Source organism: Oreochromis aureus, linkage group 11 (genome assembly GCF_013358895.1).
Source record: "Oreochromis aureus strain Israel breed Guangdong linkage group 11, ZZ_aureus, whole genome shotgun sequence".
Classification (NCBI taxonomy): Eukaryota; Metazoa; Chordata; class Actinopteri; order Cichliformes; family Cichlidae; genus Oreochromis; species Oreochromis aureus.
In genome coordinates this window covers 34,031,334-34,052,430 of record NC_052952.1, presented here as the reverse complement: position 1 = coordinate 34,052,430, position 21,097 = coordinate 34,031,334, and the positions used below count along the sequence as shown (strand labels likewise).

Genomic DNA, 21,097 nt, shown 5'->3' with positions numbered 1-21,097 from the left:
TGTCACTTTTGCACTTGTGCTTTACATTTGAAGCTACACCCAACACAAACTGTTCCTAAAACTGAGCCATAAAACCTTAAAAAAGGATGCCAGTGATAACATTTAAATTAATGAGCTTAGGACGGATCTAGGTCAGCTGTTTCTCTCTGCTTTTGTCTAAAGTGACTCTAACTCCACTCTTTTATTTGTGATAACTAGGTTTCAACACAAAAGTGAACCAGAACGTAAAAGAAGTATATTTGTTATTATTTTGACTGTTAAATGTTTAAATTTCAGATATTTCTTTTTAAGCACGGCCTTTTAATTACAAATATTAATGTGGTCCAAACACAGACAAAATCATCAGGAGGTTTACACATTTTCCCTCATCATTTTAAAAGATGATAAATGCAAAGGCATATTCCAAAGTTAACAGTACAAATATCAGAGAAACACTAGCAAAGAGGGACATTTAGTAACAAGTAGTGAGGTTATAATGATGTAGAATTAGAGGTGATACTATGAGAGCAACCTGGATTTGCAACGTGTAGAGATTTTTTTTTTCCTTTTTGTTTTGTTTGTACTTTAAACACTGCCACGTATTACACACAGCAGTTCTGTGACAACTGCAAAACAGTCATTGTGTCTCGAGTTTACGCTCTTTGTCTCAGTACAAACTCACGTTCTCCCACTCCACCAGGTACTGCACCTTCCCATCAGGTGTGACTCGTCTCGCCAGGATCCTCACTGCCTCCCCTCCTCCCCAGTTCCTGGCCACTGTTCCGTCCCCACCTCCCACTCCCATTCCCGGTGCCCCACCACCACCTCCTCCTCCTCCTCCGCCACCACCGCCGCCACCTCCTCCTCCTCCGCCTCCACCTCCACCACCTCCTGCACCCATGCCAGCCTGATAAGGAGGTAAGTCACGTAGGATGAGGGGCTCCAGCTGCTTCTGCCCCAGCTGGTGTTGATGTTGGTGATTGTGCTGGTGGCTGTGATGGTGCTGGTGGAGGTGGTGGTGGTGATGGTTGCTGTTGGAGTTGAGGGGGTATGGGAAGTATGTTGGTGGTAACCTGCAGTTGTCCTCCATGCTAGGAAAAGAGAAGGAGAGGAGTTAGGAAAAGAGGATGGATTCATCTGGATGGAGATCAGTCGCTCCTTCACATATATTTTATCCAAGAAAAAAACCCATTAAATTATAGTATTAGTGAAGTTTGTAAATAACCCATATATTAATATTAGGTAGACTTTTTGTTCGTGTTTTCTTGAATCGATGCCGCTCTCACTGCTCTCATCACCCTTGCTTGCTGCGGTTTTTTAAATAATAATTTTGTGAAAATATGTCACAATCCCCCCTTTTCTGTTCCTAAGTCATGGTACTAATAATAGGCAAAAGAAAGTGTTAATGCAAAACAATATTAGAAACATTACATTACAGCAAAGTTAACCTTTGAAATTTGGGGTATAAAAATTACTTTGTTATTTTATCCTACTATATATTTGTGACGAAACTCTGTGCAGAAAGAGAATTAGCAACCATTTGCAAAGCTGCATAGTCAACCATGTATCAGCCAAGGATCTAAAGACTTACCCCATCAGTAAAGGTTATTACCAACTGAATACAAGTTAATTATAGATGTAAAATCATTCATTATAAAAAAAAATAATGGTTGGCAAAGACCAAGTCAGTTTTTGATATTTTAAATAACTGTATTAAAGATATTATTTTAAGTTACATCATGATTTTATTGTGTTATGTATATTTTATTCTAGTTCCTGATCTGTAGTAGTCAGATCAGGATCATGATTAGGATCATTCGTATGGTTTTATGAGAAAAACATCTATATTTTTTAACTTGTATATAAAATACCAACTATGGACATGAATTGAATATTAGCACTAACTACAGATTCTCTGTGCAGCGTCAGAGTTTCATGGTCAGTTTAAAAATTGTAAAATAACCTTGCTGTCTGCTCCAAAAGAGCCAAAATTTAACAACTAATTAATTAAATAATCAATTACTGTAGGTTTGCGCTGAAAAAACCCAACGAAAAATTATATTAAGAAATCTACAGTTAAGTAATATTTAAATAACTTAAAAATATTTTATACCTGTATTATAAGAGATACAAGATGACAATAACTGTGTTTTATCTCAGAACTATTAAAACATTTGAAATAATGAATGATGAACTATTTCCTTTTAAGTTTTTTATGTAATTTTAGATCAGAATATGAATAAATTACATAATTCTGAGCTACGTGCCAGTCTTTGCTTTGGTGTTAGGCCAATAAACAATAACTGTCAAGAAAATCATCTATAATTAACTTGAAAAAATCAGAATGACTTCTTCTTCATAATGAATCTCTTAACTGTGATTACATAAAACATTTAGCAGATTTTCATTTATACTCTCTTTGTTTCTAACACAGGCCTGCGGTGCTTGTAGTGGTTATTTTGATAACTTGATCGATAATCATGGGCTGCTCAGCTGCACCGGGAAGATTAAAAATTTGTGCTGACTGTTAAAATGTGCGCACACTAAACGTCAACAAACGTGCCACTCGGTGCTCCACTGTCAAATGTATAGGATTGTGGGATCTGTCTAAAATATTTGTATACACCACATATATGTTGGCACTCACAGTGCCCCCAGGCAGTGTTTATGCAAAGCTGTTCAAGATTGGTCCACTCGTCTAGAAAGGGAACATACAAACATATATATATACACTACATTATAGTATGATATCTTAGAGTTTCCCCAGACAAAGTCAGCAGTGAGCCATGGACTACCACTATATAAGATTTGTCTAAATAGGAGGAGGATAAATGAGAAAAACCTGTTGTAGTGATGGAGACTCCTGGAGAGTGTTGAGTTCCCATTGTAGGTGGTGTGGTATAGGGCATACATCCGTTTGGGAGGAGAGCTGTGAAGGGGATTCAAACAGGTTGAAACACAATTTTCATCCAGCTGGGTTTAAAAACTGCAGAAAATAATTTATTTTAAAGGCTCTTTGAAAAAAAAAACACTTTTGTGATTTCTAGCCTTGGAGTTATTTGTTTCAGGTTACTTACTTTTCTGCCACTGAGATTTCTGCTGCCTAAAGAATATAATGGAAGCAAGGTTTTTGATGGGTTCCTCGTGTATTTTCTAATCTTTATCTTTATCCGTGTGACCCAACCATCTGACCCAACACCCTCAAAGGCATGTTTGATGGCATCAAAAATCTTATCATGTCCAAGTGAGTTCAGCTGAGCTCATTTGAAACCGGATTTGGCCACTTTTATAATCATCAGTTACTTTTATTTATGTTTTTCAACTAACTATAACTTTAAGACTACTATTTCATCCTGACATTATACAGTTTAACAGCTACTTAAGTATTACGCTTAGCAACTAATTTTGCTTGATTAGCCCTCATGTTCAACAAACAACTTTATTTATACTGTTAGACAACAATATTTTATTACATTTGTAATTTTTTAAAATGTATTTATTCATTTATTCATAAGATTTCGCTAGCAATTTGATAACTATAAACCGATATCTCCGCTTTCAACTATTAATCAGTACGGTTAGCCAACAGTTAATTAAATATAACTTTTTACATAACTACTCTATTTCAACTGTTAGATAACAATTGTATTTGTTTATCAATACTATTAGCTTGTAATTTTAACTGTCACGCATACTTTTAGTAAGCTACAGTTATCAATGATTCACCCTTTAACCATTACTGATAATCCATTACTTTAGGTGACTTTCTTCCTTTATTGCTCAAATTTTACTTAAACCTTCTTTTATTAATTAAAAATGTATGCCACATTAACCACTGCACCGTTGGTTGGTAGCATAGAATAGACATGAATATGAAGTGATGTCAGTTACAATTATTAAGTTGTACCCCGCTTTGTTATTCTTTTTGACTCCAAAAGGTGGAATAATTTACAAAATGAGCACTGTTTGGATTCAATAAGACGTGAATCTAAAAGTCCAAAAAGTCGTCAGGACAGCGTTTATTGAGGTCACAGACAAGAGGACCAAAGTGGGGTTTTTCCCCATCTTCTTCTCTAAAAATGGACATACTTTTGAAACCAAAGGAGTCACCCCCTGCTAGCCATTATATTTTTATTATTATAATTATGGATACTACTATTTACACAGGTGAAGTGAGTTTTTAACTCTTCTTACATCCATTAATAATTTACCTGAGCAGGAACAAAACTGTACAACAGAAAAGTTCTCTTATTCATAAATGATTCACCTGAGCAATAAAATGGTACAACAACTCTTACCTCAGGTTAAGCTCCTCCTCTGACTTCCTGGAGTTATACAGGCTGGCCCCACCCATGTATCCATGGCAACATGGCAGTAGCTCAATAGGGTTGGCAGCTACTGGGGGTGGACATGCCTGGGCACAGAAGACACACACAGATCAGCTTGTGTCTGGATGCCAACATCACAGGAGTCAATGAAGCACTCGTACCTCCGTGCTCACTCATGCATTAAGTCAATTCTGCACAGGGAACGTTCTGTTTTATGACAGATAGTTCTAGAGACAGGTGAGCATACTGAAAACCAGAGTGAACGCATCTTAAAACTGAGGGGGATATCCATTCTGAAGACTTTTTGTTATTCTTACAGATACAGAACAGGTTGATTTCCATTTTTTGCACTGCCTGATGGCAAAAATGGGCAGATATACAGTGGCGTAATAAAAAGTGTTTGCACCTGACCTGATTTCCTTTTTTTTTTTTGTATGTTTGTCACACTTAAATGTTTCAGATCAAATTTAAATATTAGACAAAGATAACCTCAGTAAATTAAAAATTCTATTGATTAAAGGAGAAAGGTTATCTAAACATACCTGGTCCTGTGTGAAAAAGTAATTGGCTGTCTGGTTAAATCGTGAATTAACCACATTTTTTGGAAAGCTGAGTTCACTTTTGCTAAACATACTCAGGCCTGATTGCTGGCAGACCTGTTGGATCAAGAAATCACTTAACTAGAATCTTTGTGACAAAGTGAAGCAGGCTAAAAGATCTCAAACAGAAACACATCGTGTCACAATCTAAAGAAACACCTGAGAAGTCACTGACTGAAGGGTTACAGAGCCATTTCTAAGGCTTTGGGACTCCACTGAACCACAGTAAATGCCATTATACACACAAAAAAACTTGGAACAGTGGTGAAGCTTCCCAGGAATGACCGACCTACCAAAATTACCCCAGAAGCGCAGCAATGAGTCATCCAGGAGGTCACAAAAGAACCCAGAACAACATTAAAGAACTGCAGGCTTCACGTCTCAGTTAAGGTCAGAGTTCATGATTCAACAATAAGAAAGAGACTGGGCAAAAATGGCATCCAAAACCACTCCTGACCAAAAGGACTATAGAGGCTCGTGTTAACATCTGGGAAAATATCCTGTTGACTCTTGAGACAAAAGTTAACTTTTTGGAAGGTGTGTGTACCATTATACTGTATATGGCGTAAAAGTAACACAGCATAAATATGGCGGTGGAGGCTGTTTTGCTGCTCAGGACCTAGAAAACTTGCTGTGGTAATTAATGATAAACACCTTCATTTAGAAACTGCATTTTGTTTATACTTGTTTTTTCTTTGTCTAATATTTAAACTGGTTTGATCTGAAACAATTAAGTGTGACAACCATACAGAAACATAGGAAACCAGGAAGGGGGCAAACACTTTTTTTTACATCACTGTATCTTTAAATCCAAATAAATAACAGGATGCCACATCATCAAGGCTCATCAGACACAGCAGTAGGATGTCTCCCTTAAACGCATCATTCCATAGCACATCTCATAGTGCTGCTCTGCAGCGACTCATGACCCATGACAAGTAAAAACATCAGAAGATCATCAGAGCCATCAATCACTGGAGGCATCATCTCGGAGGATGCCACCTAAAGATTTCTCATCACTGGACTGTGACATATAGCACCAGAGTGAGCCCATTATCATTCCCTTCTCTAGCATTACTATTAGGATGGGATTATTATTCAGTGGCCTTAGTCGACATCTGTGCCTTTAAATGGATGTGCTCTGTCAGTGCTGGACTGTCAAGGTGCCAGCGCCACCTGGCCAAACTGTAATTGACTGCAAAGTGCACTTGGAAGTGATCCCAGGATACGCATATCAGCATTCCTTCCCATCTCACTTTCCACAGTACAAGGAAGCAGCTCCTCCAAGACGGACGGAGATTAGCATCAATCAAACGGGGCACAATGGGGCCTGGATGTGCCAGAGTGGAAACGAGTGCTCTGCAGAGCGTATTGTTCCAGGATTACTGTATGTGCACATACATGGATCAGACTGATGTGTAGGAGGACAAAGTACAATGAGCACTGTAAGAATGCCGTGTAAAAATAGTAACCACCACATGTGATGTTCCTTGTTTCAGTGCAGTCCGCTGGGAATTGGATTTGATGATCAAGATAAATGTGGCGCTGAACTGCAGGTGTTGATGAAATACATGAGCAGCCAAGATTGGATTTGAATTATACATTTTAACTGAGCCAAATACACTACACTTCATCTCTCACGTGCTAGCCTTTATGCGAACAGCAGACTATAAAGCATCAGCAGGCTTTCAACATACAGCGAAAGGGAGAAGAAAAATATGAGGCACTGAGCTGCACTGGGTGTAAAAAGACACAGACTGATCTCGACTGCGAAATGAACCTTCATCACAGTTTCTGACTGACAGGTTATTTGGATCGCAGAGAGCTGTTTACCTGGATGCATGAAAAAAAAATGGAAAAAAAGGAAAAAATACCAGAGAGGTTTTGTGCCCCAGACCTCCTCCCCCCTTCCCCTGAGTTGAAGACAGAGGCACTGACCTGTGTCTCCATGATGCGACGCTTTGATTTACGTGACTCTGGCCCCCCCACTCTCCTCTGGCAGGGTAGCGACAATGGGCTGAAGTGAGCAAAAAAACACATAAATAAGTATACAAGGATACACACAGACACAGAGTCCCTGTGTGCAACACTGCAGTGTGATACAGAAGAGCACAGCAGTGAGATGATTGTTAATACAGACCAGCCTAAACATCATTTGTCTGGCAATCTGTTTCTTCTATATTTCCTCTGTGCTTAAAACTGACCTTGTTTATAAAAGCTGCAAAAGCTAAAACTGCAAAAGCGTCTCCCAAAGGATGAAATCTCCACTGCATGCTTGCATGACTGGCCAGCATATACTTGTCATTATACTATAATTAGAGCTTTACCAGTCTCAGGAATTGAAATGTGTCTTTTGTCTTAAAGGCAATGATAAAGAAAAGAGCGAATAGTCATTAAATGAAGAGATTTATCCTTCTCGTAGGATGTTGTTTTGTTTTTTTTTAGCAAATAGCACGACAGTCTGGTCAGTGGATTATAAGAGAGTATAAAGCTGACGTTCTGTTGTAAGGAGGATATCTTAGAGGATATCTTATGAAGTGTTAATATAAAAAGGTTTATATTCTGGGGAGAAATAACATTACAATCTGCACATATAACTTTAATATTTCTGGTGTGCAAGCTGAAATTCAATAAGAATCTGTTTGCAGTACTTTGCAAAAAAAGATGACAATTTCACCAAAGCCAATTTAAAGAAAACCATGACATTAGTTTTAGAGCTCAATTCAGTCTGGGTCACAAAAGAAAGGGTACATATAAAAAAGAATTAGAGTAAATATTGATGTGTTTTTTTTATCTCATAAGAGCTTTATGTTCTGTACTCTGATTAACTCGTGAAAGTGGCCAGTTTTGTATTTTTCTCATGCAACACAATTATATGAATTATGTATAAGAAAAATACACGCAACAAATAGAAGTCATGATCACAAATCATTATAATTTTTACTGAAGACAATAGAAATTCTTATATATCTGATATGAATGGTGCTGTTAGACCACAGCTCACACGATCCAGTAAATGTTTAGATATCGTCCCCTGAGGTGCATGAATATCTAAATGAAATGTATGTTAGCAAAAGCATTTGCTCAGTGTTCAAGGAAGCTCAGATGGTCTCCTCCAGTCAATCAGCAGCACAACTTCACTTATAAGATCCAGATGGTTTAATAAATATTACCCTTCAATATTGAGCTGATTGGGAGACAAATCTGAAGACAGATCTTTGAATGTCCTGACGTACCCAGCAGATATCTCGAACAAGACTTCCTGTTCAGTCAGTTCAGATCATGTTAACGATTAAAAAAGCTAAATTGCTTAAAGCTAAAATGCTTGCAGATTATTCATTCAAATACATAAGAACAAGGTATAGATACATAAAATATAGAGCTATTCATAGAACATTCTTTCCTCAAAATCAGATTTAAAACAACTTATATATCAGCCTTTACATGCCTCCTCAGCTTAGTGCTACTAAGCAATCATATCCTATGTTGCTTTAACAAAATAACCAACTGATGTCTTTCTTAAGTACTTTAAACCTAATACTGAGAACAATGTCCATTCAGATGTCTCAAATGTCCGTCAGTATCCTTTAATATCTGCTTTCTTTACTGCTGGCTCCCTTATAAGATGAAAATAAACTTGAACAAACGATATCTCTTAAAAGGGACGCACTACTTAATGCCTCTGATGTAGCTGTCTGCTCATTTATAGAAAACTGACAAAACTCTAGTTGAACCAACAGACCTGCTGTCTGAGCAGAGGGAATTTGTAGAAATTTAGGTAAGTAAAGACAATGCGTGTTACATCTCTAATATACATATCTGGATTCTGTTCGGATAAATTTTAAATTTGTGTTTCATAAATCATACGATGGTTTTGTGAAATGAAAATCCTCCCTTCAAGACTGCTCCACTCTGCAAATGATTCCATTGTAATTCAGTCTCAATACGCACCAGCTAAGTACTAAAAATGATTTATGATGTCTATGAAATCTACAGGACACGTGCATACGCATGTGCACACACACTTGGGTAGATAATCACACGAAAGCACGCAGGGGAGCTTTCTGCTCTTTTAGGAAAATATTGAGACACTGATACTTGTGCTGGTATATGAAAATTGCAGTCTTTTGATTCCTAAGTTAATTGTTCATGCATAATGACTATATGCCCTGTGGGAATCTCACAGCTCTTACTGAGATAAGAGCCAAAAATGAGAGACAGTGTCCTTACTCTGACCTTCTCCGGTGCGTGATGTTGATAGGTGGGTCGGTGATGAGCGGTGACGAATCGGACGTCAGCGGTGGAGGGGCTCGAACCTGAAGCCCAAAAAGACACTTTTTCTTCTTGATCTCCTTTCCGGAGACAAACCTGGAAAACACGGAGCTGGTTCTTAAACTGTATCATCACCTTATATGTGTGTGTGTGTGTGTGTTTCTAGCAGCCCTCTTTGATGTCAACATTAAGCTTTAAGTTGTGTAACACAATGTACATATTCTCTTAGACTCAGGAGTATTTCAAAGGTAGTGACTGCATAATTAACTTGTACATAATTAGAGCAGACTCTGTTTTTTCAAATATTCAAAGTTGCTCATATTAACTTCTAGACTGTTTTTAAATAATTAATACCAACCATTCCTGTCCAGCTAGACCACACAAGTATCAAAAAGTCGTACTTTTAATCTGGTCTAACTGGCAGCCACAGTTCACTTGCTCTGTATGCAATACACCTCGCCAGTTTGAACCTGCATGTCCAATGCCACTACCTTCAGTGCACTAAGAAAACTCTTGTATTCATAAAGTGCTACTCATCACTCCAGTCATGTGTGGTTGGTGTTTATTCTTCTCATCATATGCAATGACTTACCTGTCCTTGTGGGAGTTCAGAGCGTTGAGGAGATTGTGACAGCGGTCTTGCCTTGGCGTGTCAGAGAGCTGGAGGACAGACAGGAATGAAAAATCAAAGCTGTGTTTACACAGTGGGTGACCACCAGACAGAAAACCTCTAATGCATACAATAAATTTCTTTTACAGTTTCTGACAGCAATAATGTTGTTAACTACTTTGGCTATATGGCTAAAAATCCCTGTTGTACACATCAAATTTAATGCTAAGAACAACTTAAAGGAGAACCCAAAACCTCAGACACAGAGACAGGAAACTTTACCTTCCTGTTTATTCTCTGGGGGGAAACTAGAGACTTTTTACATGGTGCTATGACTTTGTGCTTTAGCACAAATGTTAATAAGAGATGAGTGATTCCTTATGAGGGATATCTGTCTCCCAGTAGGATAAATGAACATATAATAATGATTTAGCCCATCTAAATGTGATAAATTGTAGGGGCTGTGATCTTAAATTCCCCTGTAGGCAAATATGTTGTTGTAGTAAGCAGTTACAAACAGATAAAATACTGTAGAATAGTTGAACTTGATACCTAAAAATGGACATACTGGCCAAATATCAGCATCTAGCAAATAATTTTAAATAATAATGTCAAATATCAGTAATTACTGAGCTAGAAATACGGGATAAATGTAAAAGTTGTCTTTGAGTAAACAACTAAAATACAACATACGTTTATATTCTGGATGAAGAATAGTAATCTAAAAGGACTGGATAACCTGTTGGAAAATGGTTGAAATATGCATCTAAAACAAAAGATAAAGAACTGAGATAGCGAGCTGAAACACTGTAACATTCAAATGAATAGCTAAAAGTAGCCAAGTGCCAATATATCAGTCTGTGAGTGAAATACTGGGAAATATTATAAAATTAACCAATGACAATAGAAGTTTATTTGTCAAATTAAACTGATTCTTGCTAGACACATGTTGCAAGAATGAATGAAAATGTTTGAAAAATCCACAATTGGTGCACAAAGACAAAGGAAATTATGACAAACAGAGATGGATCCACATGTGAAATACAGTATAAGAAGACATTTAGATACAAATTTACGAGAGCAGTACTGTACTAAAAACAAACCTACAAAAACTTTTGAGTAAACCGTTTGTTTGCTTCATTTCTTAAAAGCAATGTATTAACTGTTGAAATAGTTAGCTGAAAATATTCAGTGGGCCTTTAAAATGGTTAAATTGCAAAGTACTGCATATGAACTACGGAACGCTTTAGCTTAAGGCAGTGGCTAAACCATTCAAAACAGTAATAATTGTCACTTGGCGGCTGTGGAGGAGAGTTCAGTTAATCTGATAGGGCTGTGGGGGTCTATTGGCCAAGTAAGGTCACTAACCGCTGTCCTAGATCAACACTGAATTTTTAACTTGGTGTTCTCCTTTAAGCTTACATAGAGGTCATACATTTTTAACTTTAATTTTACTTTAATGCTGGTTAATAGGCTTTAAGTCTCAAATGTAAGAAAAAAAAAGCCTGGCAGCATTTCACATCATTTCATCATGGTCCTGAAACAGGGAAATATCAATACCGCGCCTAGCAGCAACGAGTCCCAATTCTCATTGGTGAAGGACAGGATTTCATGGTCAAAATCAAAGTATTTCCTCTTGCAGCACAGCGAGAGATGGTAGAGTACTAAATGAGCCAAATCCACCCTGCATTTCAAAAAAGTAAGAGTCCGTTACACAAGACACAGGTAAAATGCAAAAACAGCACGGACATAAACAATCTATATTTAGTGTCATTTGATGAATATTCTTTTCAATTGACACAATTTATATTAATTTGTGTGTGAAGTAGCCGTGATTACCAAAAATGGGTGGAATCTGCTTAATTCTTCAAAATGTATTTTCTATTTCTGTTCATATTCATTTGCTGTAAACATGTCAGTAAATATGTTACAGTCAAAATGTCAAAATCACCAAGTCATGGGGAGTCTTTGGATCGTCTCTGGTCCCTTTGTACAAACAGAGCACTGGAACTGATAAAACCTAAAACAGAAGAAGAAAACAAAAATTCAGACGAGCATCTCAGTTTATTCCTAAGAAACCCATTTCTCTTACTCTTGATGAGTTTGTTTGTGTAATAGTTACCTATGGCACGGAGGTCATGTAACTTTTTTTTTAACCAAGATTCCTCAACAGGCTACGATTACAGAGAGGTGGGGCTTCGCCCAACACATAAGTGATTATGTTTTGGATCATAGGGACACATTAGGACTGTTGAATGATGAAAAAGGTGTAAAACTGGGCGTTTGCAGAACATCTTCATGATTTTTTTTTAAAAGGGAAGGGAATTTTCAGCTCTGTCAAGAGGTATACAGGAGTAAGCATCTTTCTTTCTTTTCTTTTTTTTTTTTTTTTACCAAATAGCTCACCCTTTGTTTATTATTTGCAGAATCAATATTTCTTTTTGTATCTAAATATATATTTTCCAGGGAACTATGTGACTTCTTGTTGAGCTCTTATTAATACCTTCAAGTGATTCATATGTTTGGGGCTTTTATTTTTTCATTTTGGGTCATGTAACAAAGGTCATGATCCCCTGCCTTCTGTGATCCTCTGTCACTGTTCTTTATGTTTCATTTTCAGGTTTCAGCACTAGTTATTTATCTTTAGTTCCTGCTTTACTTTGAAGATTTGCTTCATTATGTGGCTTTTTGGTTTTGGTTTTTACTTTCTACTCTTATCCCCCTCCCTCCTTGGTGATTATCTGCCCTTTCCCTTTTAGTTTTACACACCTGTGTCTCATTTCTAGTCCCTGCTGAGTGTGGATATATATTTCTGCCTTCTCCTTGTCCGCTGTCAAACTGTCTGTCTCGATTCCTCACACCTTTTTTTTGGAGCCAATGACTTGCTTTTTCTTGAATATTTTGCCCGTCTTTTGCTACTACATTTGTGTCCTCTCACCAATCTAGGACTAAAATCCTCAGTTTTTCCACATTTTTGCTTTCCTTGCTATCTATAGATGTCTTCGCCAGACATTTTATCATATAAATCAAGCAGAACTGGAAATAAAGGGACAGGTGTATTTTTTTCCCCACTATAATAACATTCTGCCCCGAGTGACCCTGAAACTGAACTCACACAACAACAACACTGTGTGCATCTGTCCTTCTATATGCATGAAGGTCACTGGGTAAGATGAAGCGCAGACATGGTATGACAGCAGTGCATGCTTACTATTCCAACTGTGAGCTCAGTCTTCACTCTTCCTCCATCAGCTGCTCAGCAGATGTTGTACCAATCCGGCCTCACTCTCCCCGGCTGTCAATCTAAATCTAATCCCTCCTTTTTTCCCTCTCCTCTTCAGACAGGTTCGGCGGTAACACAGTGTCAGGAAGGGTGTGAAACCCAGTTGGCTAGCACAGATGGTTAATGACAATAATAACTTAATGGATGGACACATTTTATTACACGCATGGGATGCAGCCTATGAAACCGCACAGTGATCAGCAGCTTGCATATCCACCCAGCATCACATCTGAACTAATAGCTGTGAGGTGATATGCCCGCTTAGTGTCTGTCACCGTCCCTTTGCTCTCAGTATGTAATGAGCTGTTGTCCTTGTAGAGCGAGTCACTGAGTACATTAACAGGCACACTAATAATTTAGTCTTAAGCTAATTAAGGCACTTCTCTGATGAGTGAAGCTGTCATGTGGACAACTTTATCTGTTTACCTTAAATAGACTCTGTTTATCTGCTTATCTCAAATAAACTGAGACAATCAGCTAATTAATAAAATTGATAGTGGATTCACAGTTTGTTATGAATCTGTTTAAAATAAAATTTTACTGTTTGCTTCCAGCTTTGTAAATGTGCAGTTTTTTTCTCTATTTGTGTATTTATAAGTAAATATAAAGCATATGGAATATTTGACATTGCGTTTTTAACCACTGAGAAGCTGTGCTACATGTGTGTCATTTAACAACAATGAAATAATCAACCATAGCAAATGTATGCCGAGCAGAACACAGGTACTTTCTGTGCAGGGTAATTCCATCGCTAAAGATACTGGATCTAAAAGTAAATAATATTTGGTGAGCAGTAATAATGAAAAAACAATGTAAACTAAGCTATGCTTGAAATTACAGACTTACGCCACATGAGAAGCGATCCAATTATAGATCCTGACTAATACACCGCCTTAATATTGATGTTGACTGTTTATTAGCAGATAAGCAAAGACAAAGAGGATTAAAAACGTCTTGCTTTGTTTTTCTTAATTTATATCCTTATCGTTAATTTAAGTTTCAAATATTTTGATTGAGTTCTTAATTGAGTTGTTATTTATGTTGATTTTGTCTTTTTTTATTTGTTAAAATGTCCATCATTGCTTTACTGTTATTATCAAGCAACCCAAAAGGTTTTTGCAATCATATAATTATCAGAATTGATGTACCTTTACCCTCAAGTATCAACATCTGCTTCAAACGTCCAACAAAATCTAACAAGTAAGTTCTAACCCTGCCAGGGAAAGTTTTAAAAAGTGCACATAAACAAATACATTATACTGTCATGCGTTAGCTGTATAAAATTTCAACATCAGTATGAGTATACTGTCAGCTTTTTGCAGTGATACCCTGTAATGTACCTGTCCCCATACAGCAAAGGCTTGGTTAGACACTGCGTGCAGGCCTCGTGGAACCACTGACCACAGCTGCCACACTGTAACATCTTCAGGTTCCACCTGCAACCCAGTAACAAGAAAGAAACAGCAAGAGAGACTTTAAACACACATATGAATGAATGAATTTGTCCAGCAGCGTAATTGAGCGATGGCTCCCGAATGACGGCTGCAGCATTTCATAAGACGTGTCTTGTGGTCCCACGACTCACAGTTGGGCGTTTGCTTTAATCTACATTCTACATAGGAGCTAGCCAAACACAGAGAGTGCATTTAAAAGATAGCTTGGAGTACTTTTATTTTATTGATTGCATATCTGACTTGATCTTTGATACATAGAATTTCACTCAAAGAAAGCCAGTTTCAACTGACTGAGACACGTCATATGCACTGCGTGCACTTTATAAATAACCCACAATACGCCTTTGAGATATTTGAGTTCAAGCTTTGTGGGGGAATGAAAAAAGTTTAGGAGCACACACAAAGTATACAGTCAAACTTAAAACTGGCCTCTGCAGTGTCACTCACTCTCCAGGTCCAGCACAGTAGCAGTAACACTGCTGCTGATTGGTCAGGTGCTGTGGGTCCCAGTCCAGGGATGACAGCTGATAGGGGAGCCGAAGTTTCATAAACTGCATGAGCCGGGCAAAGCGCCCCCGTTTGAGGGCCCCCCCTCTCTGTGAATACAATTTGAGGACAGAACTGATTGGTTGGCGACCTCTGAAATCACTGTCATGTCAGAGCAGCGAGGGAGACGGATCACATGCGATGGGGAGAAGGCAATTCGTTTCATTTTATTGTAGGTCAGCTGTGAGAGATAGTGTCCGAGGAAGCGGAAGTCTGGACAATGAGATATGGACATTGACCGATTGACAATTAAGCGAGTGCCTTCTCATCTCATATCTACAGAACTGGAGCACATGTGATTGATTGACTTTAAATGTACTTTTCTCAACTCCAGTGTAGTTTTTCAGCTTCATAACTATTGATTGTTCATGATTTCTCTGACATAATGTAGAACATCTAATACTCAAGTCAATACTGAGAGAATTAGTGTGCTTTTACCTCGAATAAACCCATTACCTGCCACACACAACAGGGTAGCCGCAGCACAGCTTGATATATTTGACTGGATTTCTCCTATATTACACACTGAATGTTTTTCCCCCCAGCATGTGAAACGTAGAGATTAGCCGTCTGACCTTGGTTGCGACTGCAAAGACACATTGCCGACATATCCACGAATCGCTGTCAGCTTCCGGTTCGATGGTTGGCGTGTGACACTCCAGATGATAACCTGTAATGGGAGGAGGAGGCAGAGCGTTTAATTCGTGTTTACAAGACACACAGCCGGAGTGACAATAATGACAGAGCAGCTCCATGTTTAGTGCCAGTTTGTTTCAGCTGCATGCAAAACATTTCACTTACACTATTTGCATTTAGAGAGAGAAACGTAGTGAATATGTTTGTCTGCTTTTTCCTCAAAAACAAACTGTCAGAAACCTTGTATGCATGACAGAGCTGTGAAGACATGATGCTAAGATTTGCTGTCATTGCTGTGACATTTTTAAAACTTCCTCCCACTTGCACTTCAGTATATCGTAGCTTCAAAGTCCAAATGGAGTAAAACACTAAAATGCATGACCTTCACTGTGCAGAATATGCATGTGTAGAGGTCAACACTAGCCTGCTACTTTCCGAAATCTTATGAAGTGGGAAAATTTCTCAGTGCTAACTGAAAATAACACTTTAAGACAGCCACATATGAGCATGATTAACCTTTCTGAAAGCCAATCATGGTCCATCACTTTGTACCTTTTAAAATATATAGGCATGGGACTAATCCCTACCTCTGTAATATCCTGATTTGCATTCATAAAACTCACAGCATTTACACGAGAAAGACTCCCCTTTATCCTGGGGCTGGGGGATCGACTGCCAAGATTTTAAGGTTTGTAAAAACTAGCAAAATTCCCAACTGTGTGTGAATTCCTGACAATTCCCGGAAGGTTTCTATGCTACCTACAAGTTCCCATATATAGTCATTAGTTAGAGAGAGACAAAACTCAATGCGGTGTATTCAACATAAAGAAGTGTGATGAAGACACATGAAGCTGTCACTGTATATACACAAAATTTCATTTAGAGTATTGCACATCTTGTATCCTGCAGTTAAACCTTTAAAAATCTTACTGCATGCATTTTTCAGCAAGACAGAAAAAGAAGATGTTATTTTAGGATTTCTTAACTATGCAATTATCAAATTAGCTGCAAATTATTATTCTGCAAATTAGTATTTCCAGTTCTTAAAACATGTCTGGAAGGGATATTTAAATCAGCAAAATGCCCCAGAGAAGGCTCTAAAGTTTTTTTTTTCTCGCTTTGTTTCCGGTTCGGATGCAGATGCCAGCGACAGTATTATTCATTTCTGATATGTGGTTTTCTTTTTAAGTGTGGCACTTTTATTTACCATAATGTGTCAAATGTTCAAGGTCAGTGCAGGAACTGGTGGAGCACCACCATTTGACAGCGTGTGATGAGGTGTGCTCCCTTACCGTGGCGACATTTAAGACAATTTATGAGGGGTTCTTTAAGAGGCGGAGCGTCACAAATACAGCAAACTTCTTCCACTCCAGCAGCAACTGAGGCAAACAGAAAAAGACAGAGAATAGCAGGGGAGGGGAGGAAGTAAATGTGAGAGAGGAAGACAGAGAGAGAGAAAGCAGTCAACAGCATTAATTTATGTATATTGATTCACATCCTTGCCACCTCATTGATTTCAGTGTCTCCTGCACCCTTTCAGATTTCACTTCATTTGATGAGCGGATATCCAGCCCGGTCCTAACAAGTGTCCAACTTCCCCTTTCTCTTGATGTTAGGTAGAGTGCGGGGTGCTAGCTCCCTGCGGAGTCTAATAAACTCTTAAATAGACTGTAATATACCATTTACATCTCAACATGCCCCCTGTCAGAATACTCAGAGCACTCGGTATCATAACCTCGAACGTGACTGAAATTTCTCTTCTGCATTTTTCTTTGACAACAGTTGAGAGATCTTGAGAGAAAAGGCACAAGATTTGAACTTTTAAGCTCACAAGAGGAACAAATCAGACGAGCATTCATTCAACTCCTTCAGCAAAATCTGAGAGTGGAAGCAAACACCTTTACTGCGAGTTCATCCGAGCATCTCTGTGTTCAAAAGCTCAAGCTAGATGCATTTTTAACCCAACAAGTACAAAGTTCTTTCAACAGGAAGCTACTTACTCTTCTTGCCGAAGGGAGCGGGAGGGGGGGAGGGAAAAAAAGAGTTTTTCTTACACGAGTGAATGTCCTTTCTCAGTACCCAGAACTCAGAGTTGTCCTCAAATCTCACCAGACAACACTGCTTGACTCCATCTACCTGAGAAGGAGATAGCAGGTGAGCGGAATGATTGACAAAACTAAATGGAAGTCTTTTCAAATCCAGCCAAACACACTCACGCACATGTTGCATACACACACTCAAAGGTCTCTCTGTCACACACGCATACACACTCATACATGCACTTACTCTTTTCACATTGCCGAGGTACAGTAGTCCATCACTCCATCGAGCCAACACATCATCTCCTTCACTTACTCCCCCCATCCTGAGGAAAGAGACAGAGAGGGGAGAGAGAGCAGGGCTCATGTGAAATGGAAATCCGATTTATTCGCTGAATACTTTGCTGCCATTGCTGACAGAGGGGTTTATGGCCCCGGCATTTCGACTGCTTCTGAGACAGGCGGGCTTCAGTGCAAAGGGGTTAAAATCCCCCCTCCATCCTCCTCCTTTTAGACTAGAGCATAGCGACAGCCTGTATCCACCACAGTGAAAGATGAGAGTGAGTACACAACCAGAGAGCAAGACAAATGATTACTGCACACATCAAACACACATACACACACAGAAAAAAAAACACTGCATGATGACTACTGCAATACAGTTTGACTGAATGAGCAAAGATCACAGTGCAGCTACTTGAAACATCTTCCCTGCACTTTGCTGTTGTCTTCCCCTCTCCCAACATCTTAAAAACTTGAATAGATGCATCAAATGACTCTGCAGGCATTATCTCTGCACATTGAGCATTTGTTCCAGTGCATGCACTCAAGTCAAGACAGACGCAGGATGCATTACAGTGTATGTAGCCTTTTGTGAATCAGAGGGAAATCAGGCAAATTTCACTGAAAGCTGGCCGGTGAAGGGTACCTGTCAAGTCGAACTCCTTTCCGTCGGGGTCACAGTGATTCCTGGACAGGCTGGACATGAAATGCCCTCATCTGCTGTGGGTCTCCGCTGCCCAATTACTGCCAGCTCGGATGCGCAGCCTGCGTGTTTGCAAAAAGTGGATGATGTGCATGTATGTCCCTGTCTGTGCCAAGCGCCTGTGTGTGTCAGTCAAGCCGTCAGCGAGGAGGAGGGAGAGGAGGAGGAGGAGGGGGGGGACTGACTGTCCGTCCGTCTCTCAGTCTAGTTTGTCCGTCCTCCGCGGTGCCGTTTCGTCATGTTCCCGTCGCTTTTGCTCTCTCTCCCCCCCTCTCCGTCACCACCTACTGATGCTATTAAGGCGGGTTTGTCAGAGCAGCACCGGAATCAAGCCGCCAGAGACGCCATCATCCCTGCCTCTCGCTCTCGACCGACTTGTTGTGACGCAGACATAAAACACCGAGATAGAGTGGGAGGGAGATACTGATAGAGGGGGATCCAGAGGTGGCGGGGGGGTCCTCTGCGAGAGCACCTTCCTGTGTGAGAGATTGACCCTAAATCGCTGTGACAAGGTGGGATTGTGATTTCTGAGAAAAGAAAGGAGGGCGGCGGTGCGCTAAAAGCCAGCGGAAGCAGCGCGCCCGGTGACAGGGGCCAATTAAGTAGCCAATTAGTGAGTTTAGCCGCCTCATTAATTGGTTTCGAACAAGAAGGGACCGGACAAGTTTAGGAAACCGATGGGAAAAGTTTTCAGCAGTAGAAGCAGAGCAGGAAGATTAAACTGTTGCTTATCAGTGCTGATTTTTAGGAATGAACTGAATTTGGTGTGATCGTTCTTTCTGTTTTACTCAAGAGTTTGGGGATAACATTAAACATTATTTAGAAAATACTACAATGTAAGATTTAAAGCATGTATGAGCTCACTGACTTGCAACACAACGTCACAGAGAATTACTTCCCATATAAACCAGATCTTACAATTTTATCTAAAAAATAAACTCCAAAGGGGACAAATATCCAGAGGGTCATCTCCTCTGGGCTGCGATGTCTGATGGCTCACAAAAGATAAAAAACATGCACAAATGCACAGTGTCTCTAATTGCACCAGTTCCAGACATACATCCAATGCAGGCTGCTTCACTGAGTTCAGTCTTGAATGAACCATGCACGTTGTTGAGTATATATGGTTACTGAAAACCTATTAACTGCTTCAGAAAAGGCAAACATCGGGGGAAAGCTGCTTCCAGAGAGTCACAGACACGTTATTAAATTGTAAACAATGCTAAATCACTCCGGGATTTAGATTACTCTTACAGTTAAATTGCTTTAGTCAAACGGCGCGTTTTGCTGTTTTTGGCTGCAGGCTCATCCATCAAATCCAAGGTTGTGTTTGTTTGTTTTTGCTTTCTTTTCTTGTTTATGTCTTGCACATTACTCACACCAGTCGAGCGTGTGGTAACACCGCCGTGCGGTTCAAAATGGCCCCTGGCAGATTAAAAAAAAAAAGAAAAGAAAAGAAAGAAAGAGAGAAAGCGTACAGTGTCATTTTCCAAATGTGGCCGCTGGGTGGCGAACAAATACCAGAACAGGAACTCTACTGCAATCAGGCCTGTCAGTCTCATGGACTCGCAGGATCAGAGTGAAGTTCGAGAGAAGCCCCAGAGGTGTGATGATGATGATGATGATGATGATGATGATATGAGTAGGATAATAAGAAAGGAAGACCATTTAAAGTCCTCATGGCTCGTGGACTCTGTAATGTCGAGTCTTCACAGGTTATAAGACAAAAAAAAGAAGCTAACACCCTGACATCATGGGTTTTTATTGCATGTGATGGGTGTGTTGTTTCTCAAGTTCCTTTCCGTGTCACAATTTAAAATGCATTTGCCATTACAGTCACACAGTAGCTGTTGTAATCTGAATGGTAGCATGGCCTACTTTTTACAGATGAAACCATTCATCCTTGAAGGAGCAGAGAAGGCAAATACTAAGATTTGACGCTACAGGAATGCACTAAAAATAGCATTAGATAATTGCTTAAAATATGAAGCTAAACCTAAAAGTGTCTAGATTAAATGTCATGGGCCTGAGGGTGTTTCTGTGGGGTTTGCATGAATACCGATCAGCAGATGAGTTCAGTTGAGAGAACAGGTGTGTTTCTGGGATTTCTCAGTGGGGTGGCACAGGAGTGACCAACAAATAGGGTGGGATTTTTATTAAAAAATTATATCAAATCAGTTGAGCTCAGGTTTGTAAGGTAAAGACTGTTTCATGCATGTGTGTGTGTTGGCTTTTCAAAAATGAAGAATGTATTGTTTAAAAGGTGCCACAAGTAGCCCAGATTATGCCCAAGAGTGTCTGCTGTCTAGGTTTGCATTGTGAATATGGATGTGCATTTGAAGCAACCAACTATTAGAGCAATAATA

General features: G+C 39.3%; 1 protein-coding gene across 1 annotated transcript; it reads right to left on the bottom strand.

The window, feature by feature from the left end:
• Positions 1-646: 646 nt before the first annotated feature.
• On the bottom strand, positions 647-19,612 carry phf1 (PHD finger protein 1). Its single transcript, XM_031733667.2, has 15 exons — positions 18,675-19,612; positions 17,994-18,072; positions 17,762-17,843; positions 17,000-17,086; positions 15,647-15,741; positions 14,973-15,121; positions 14,412-14,507; positions 11,740-11,808; positions 11,349-11,472; positions 9,771-9,838; positions 9,143-9,274; positions 6,845-6,923; positions 4,278-4,393; positions 2,822-2,908; positions 647-1,070 (listed from the first exon to the last, which is right to left on the bottom strand). The coding sequence occupies exons 2-15, from the start codon at positions 18,069-18,071 to the stop codon at positions 647-649; spliced, it is 1,686 nt and encodes a 561-aa protein (XP_031589527.2). The 5' UTR covers position 18,072; positions 18,675-19,612.
• Between the last annotated feature and the right edge of the window lie 1,485 nt (positions 19,613-21,097).

Excerpts from the sequence above, each read along its gene's own strand:
- phf1 (XM_031733667.2), bottom strand. The coding sequence starts at position 18,071 with ATGGGGGGAGTAAGTGAAGGAGATGATGTGTTGGCTCGATGGAGTGAT. Across the intron at positions 15,742-16,999 it reads TTGTCTTAAATGTCGCCACG|GTTATCATCTGGAGTGTCAC; the intron begins GTAAGGGAGCAC and ends CTCCCATTACAG. Across the intron at positions 2,909-4,277 it reads GAGGAGGAGCTTAACCTGAG|CTCTCCTCCCAAACGGATGT; the intron begins GTAAGAGTTGTT and ends TCCCCTTCACAG.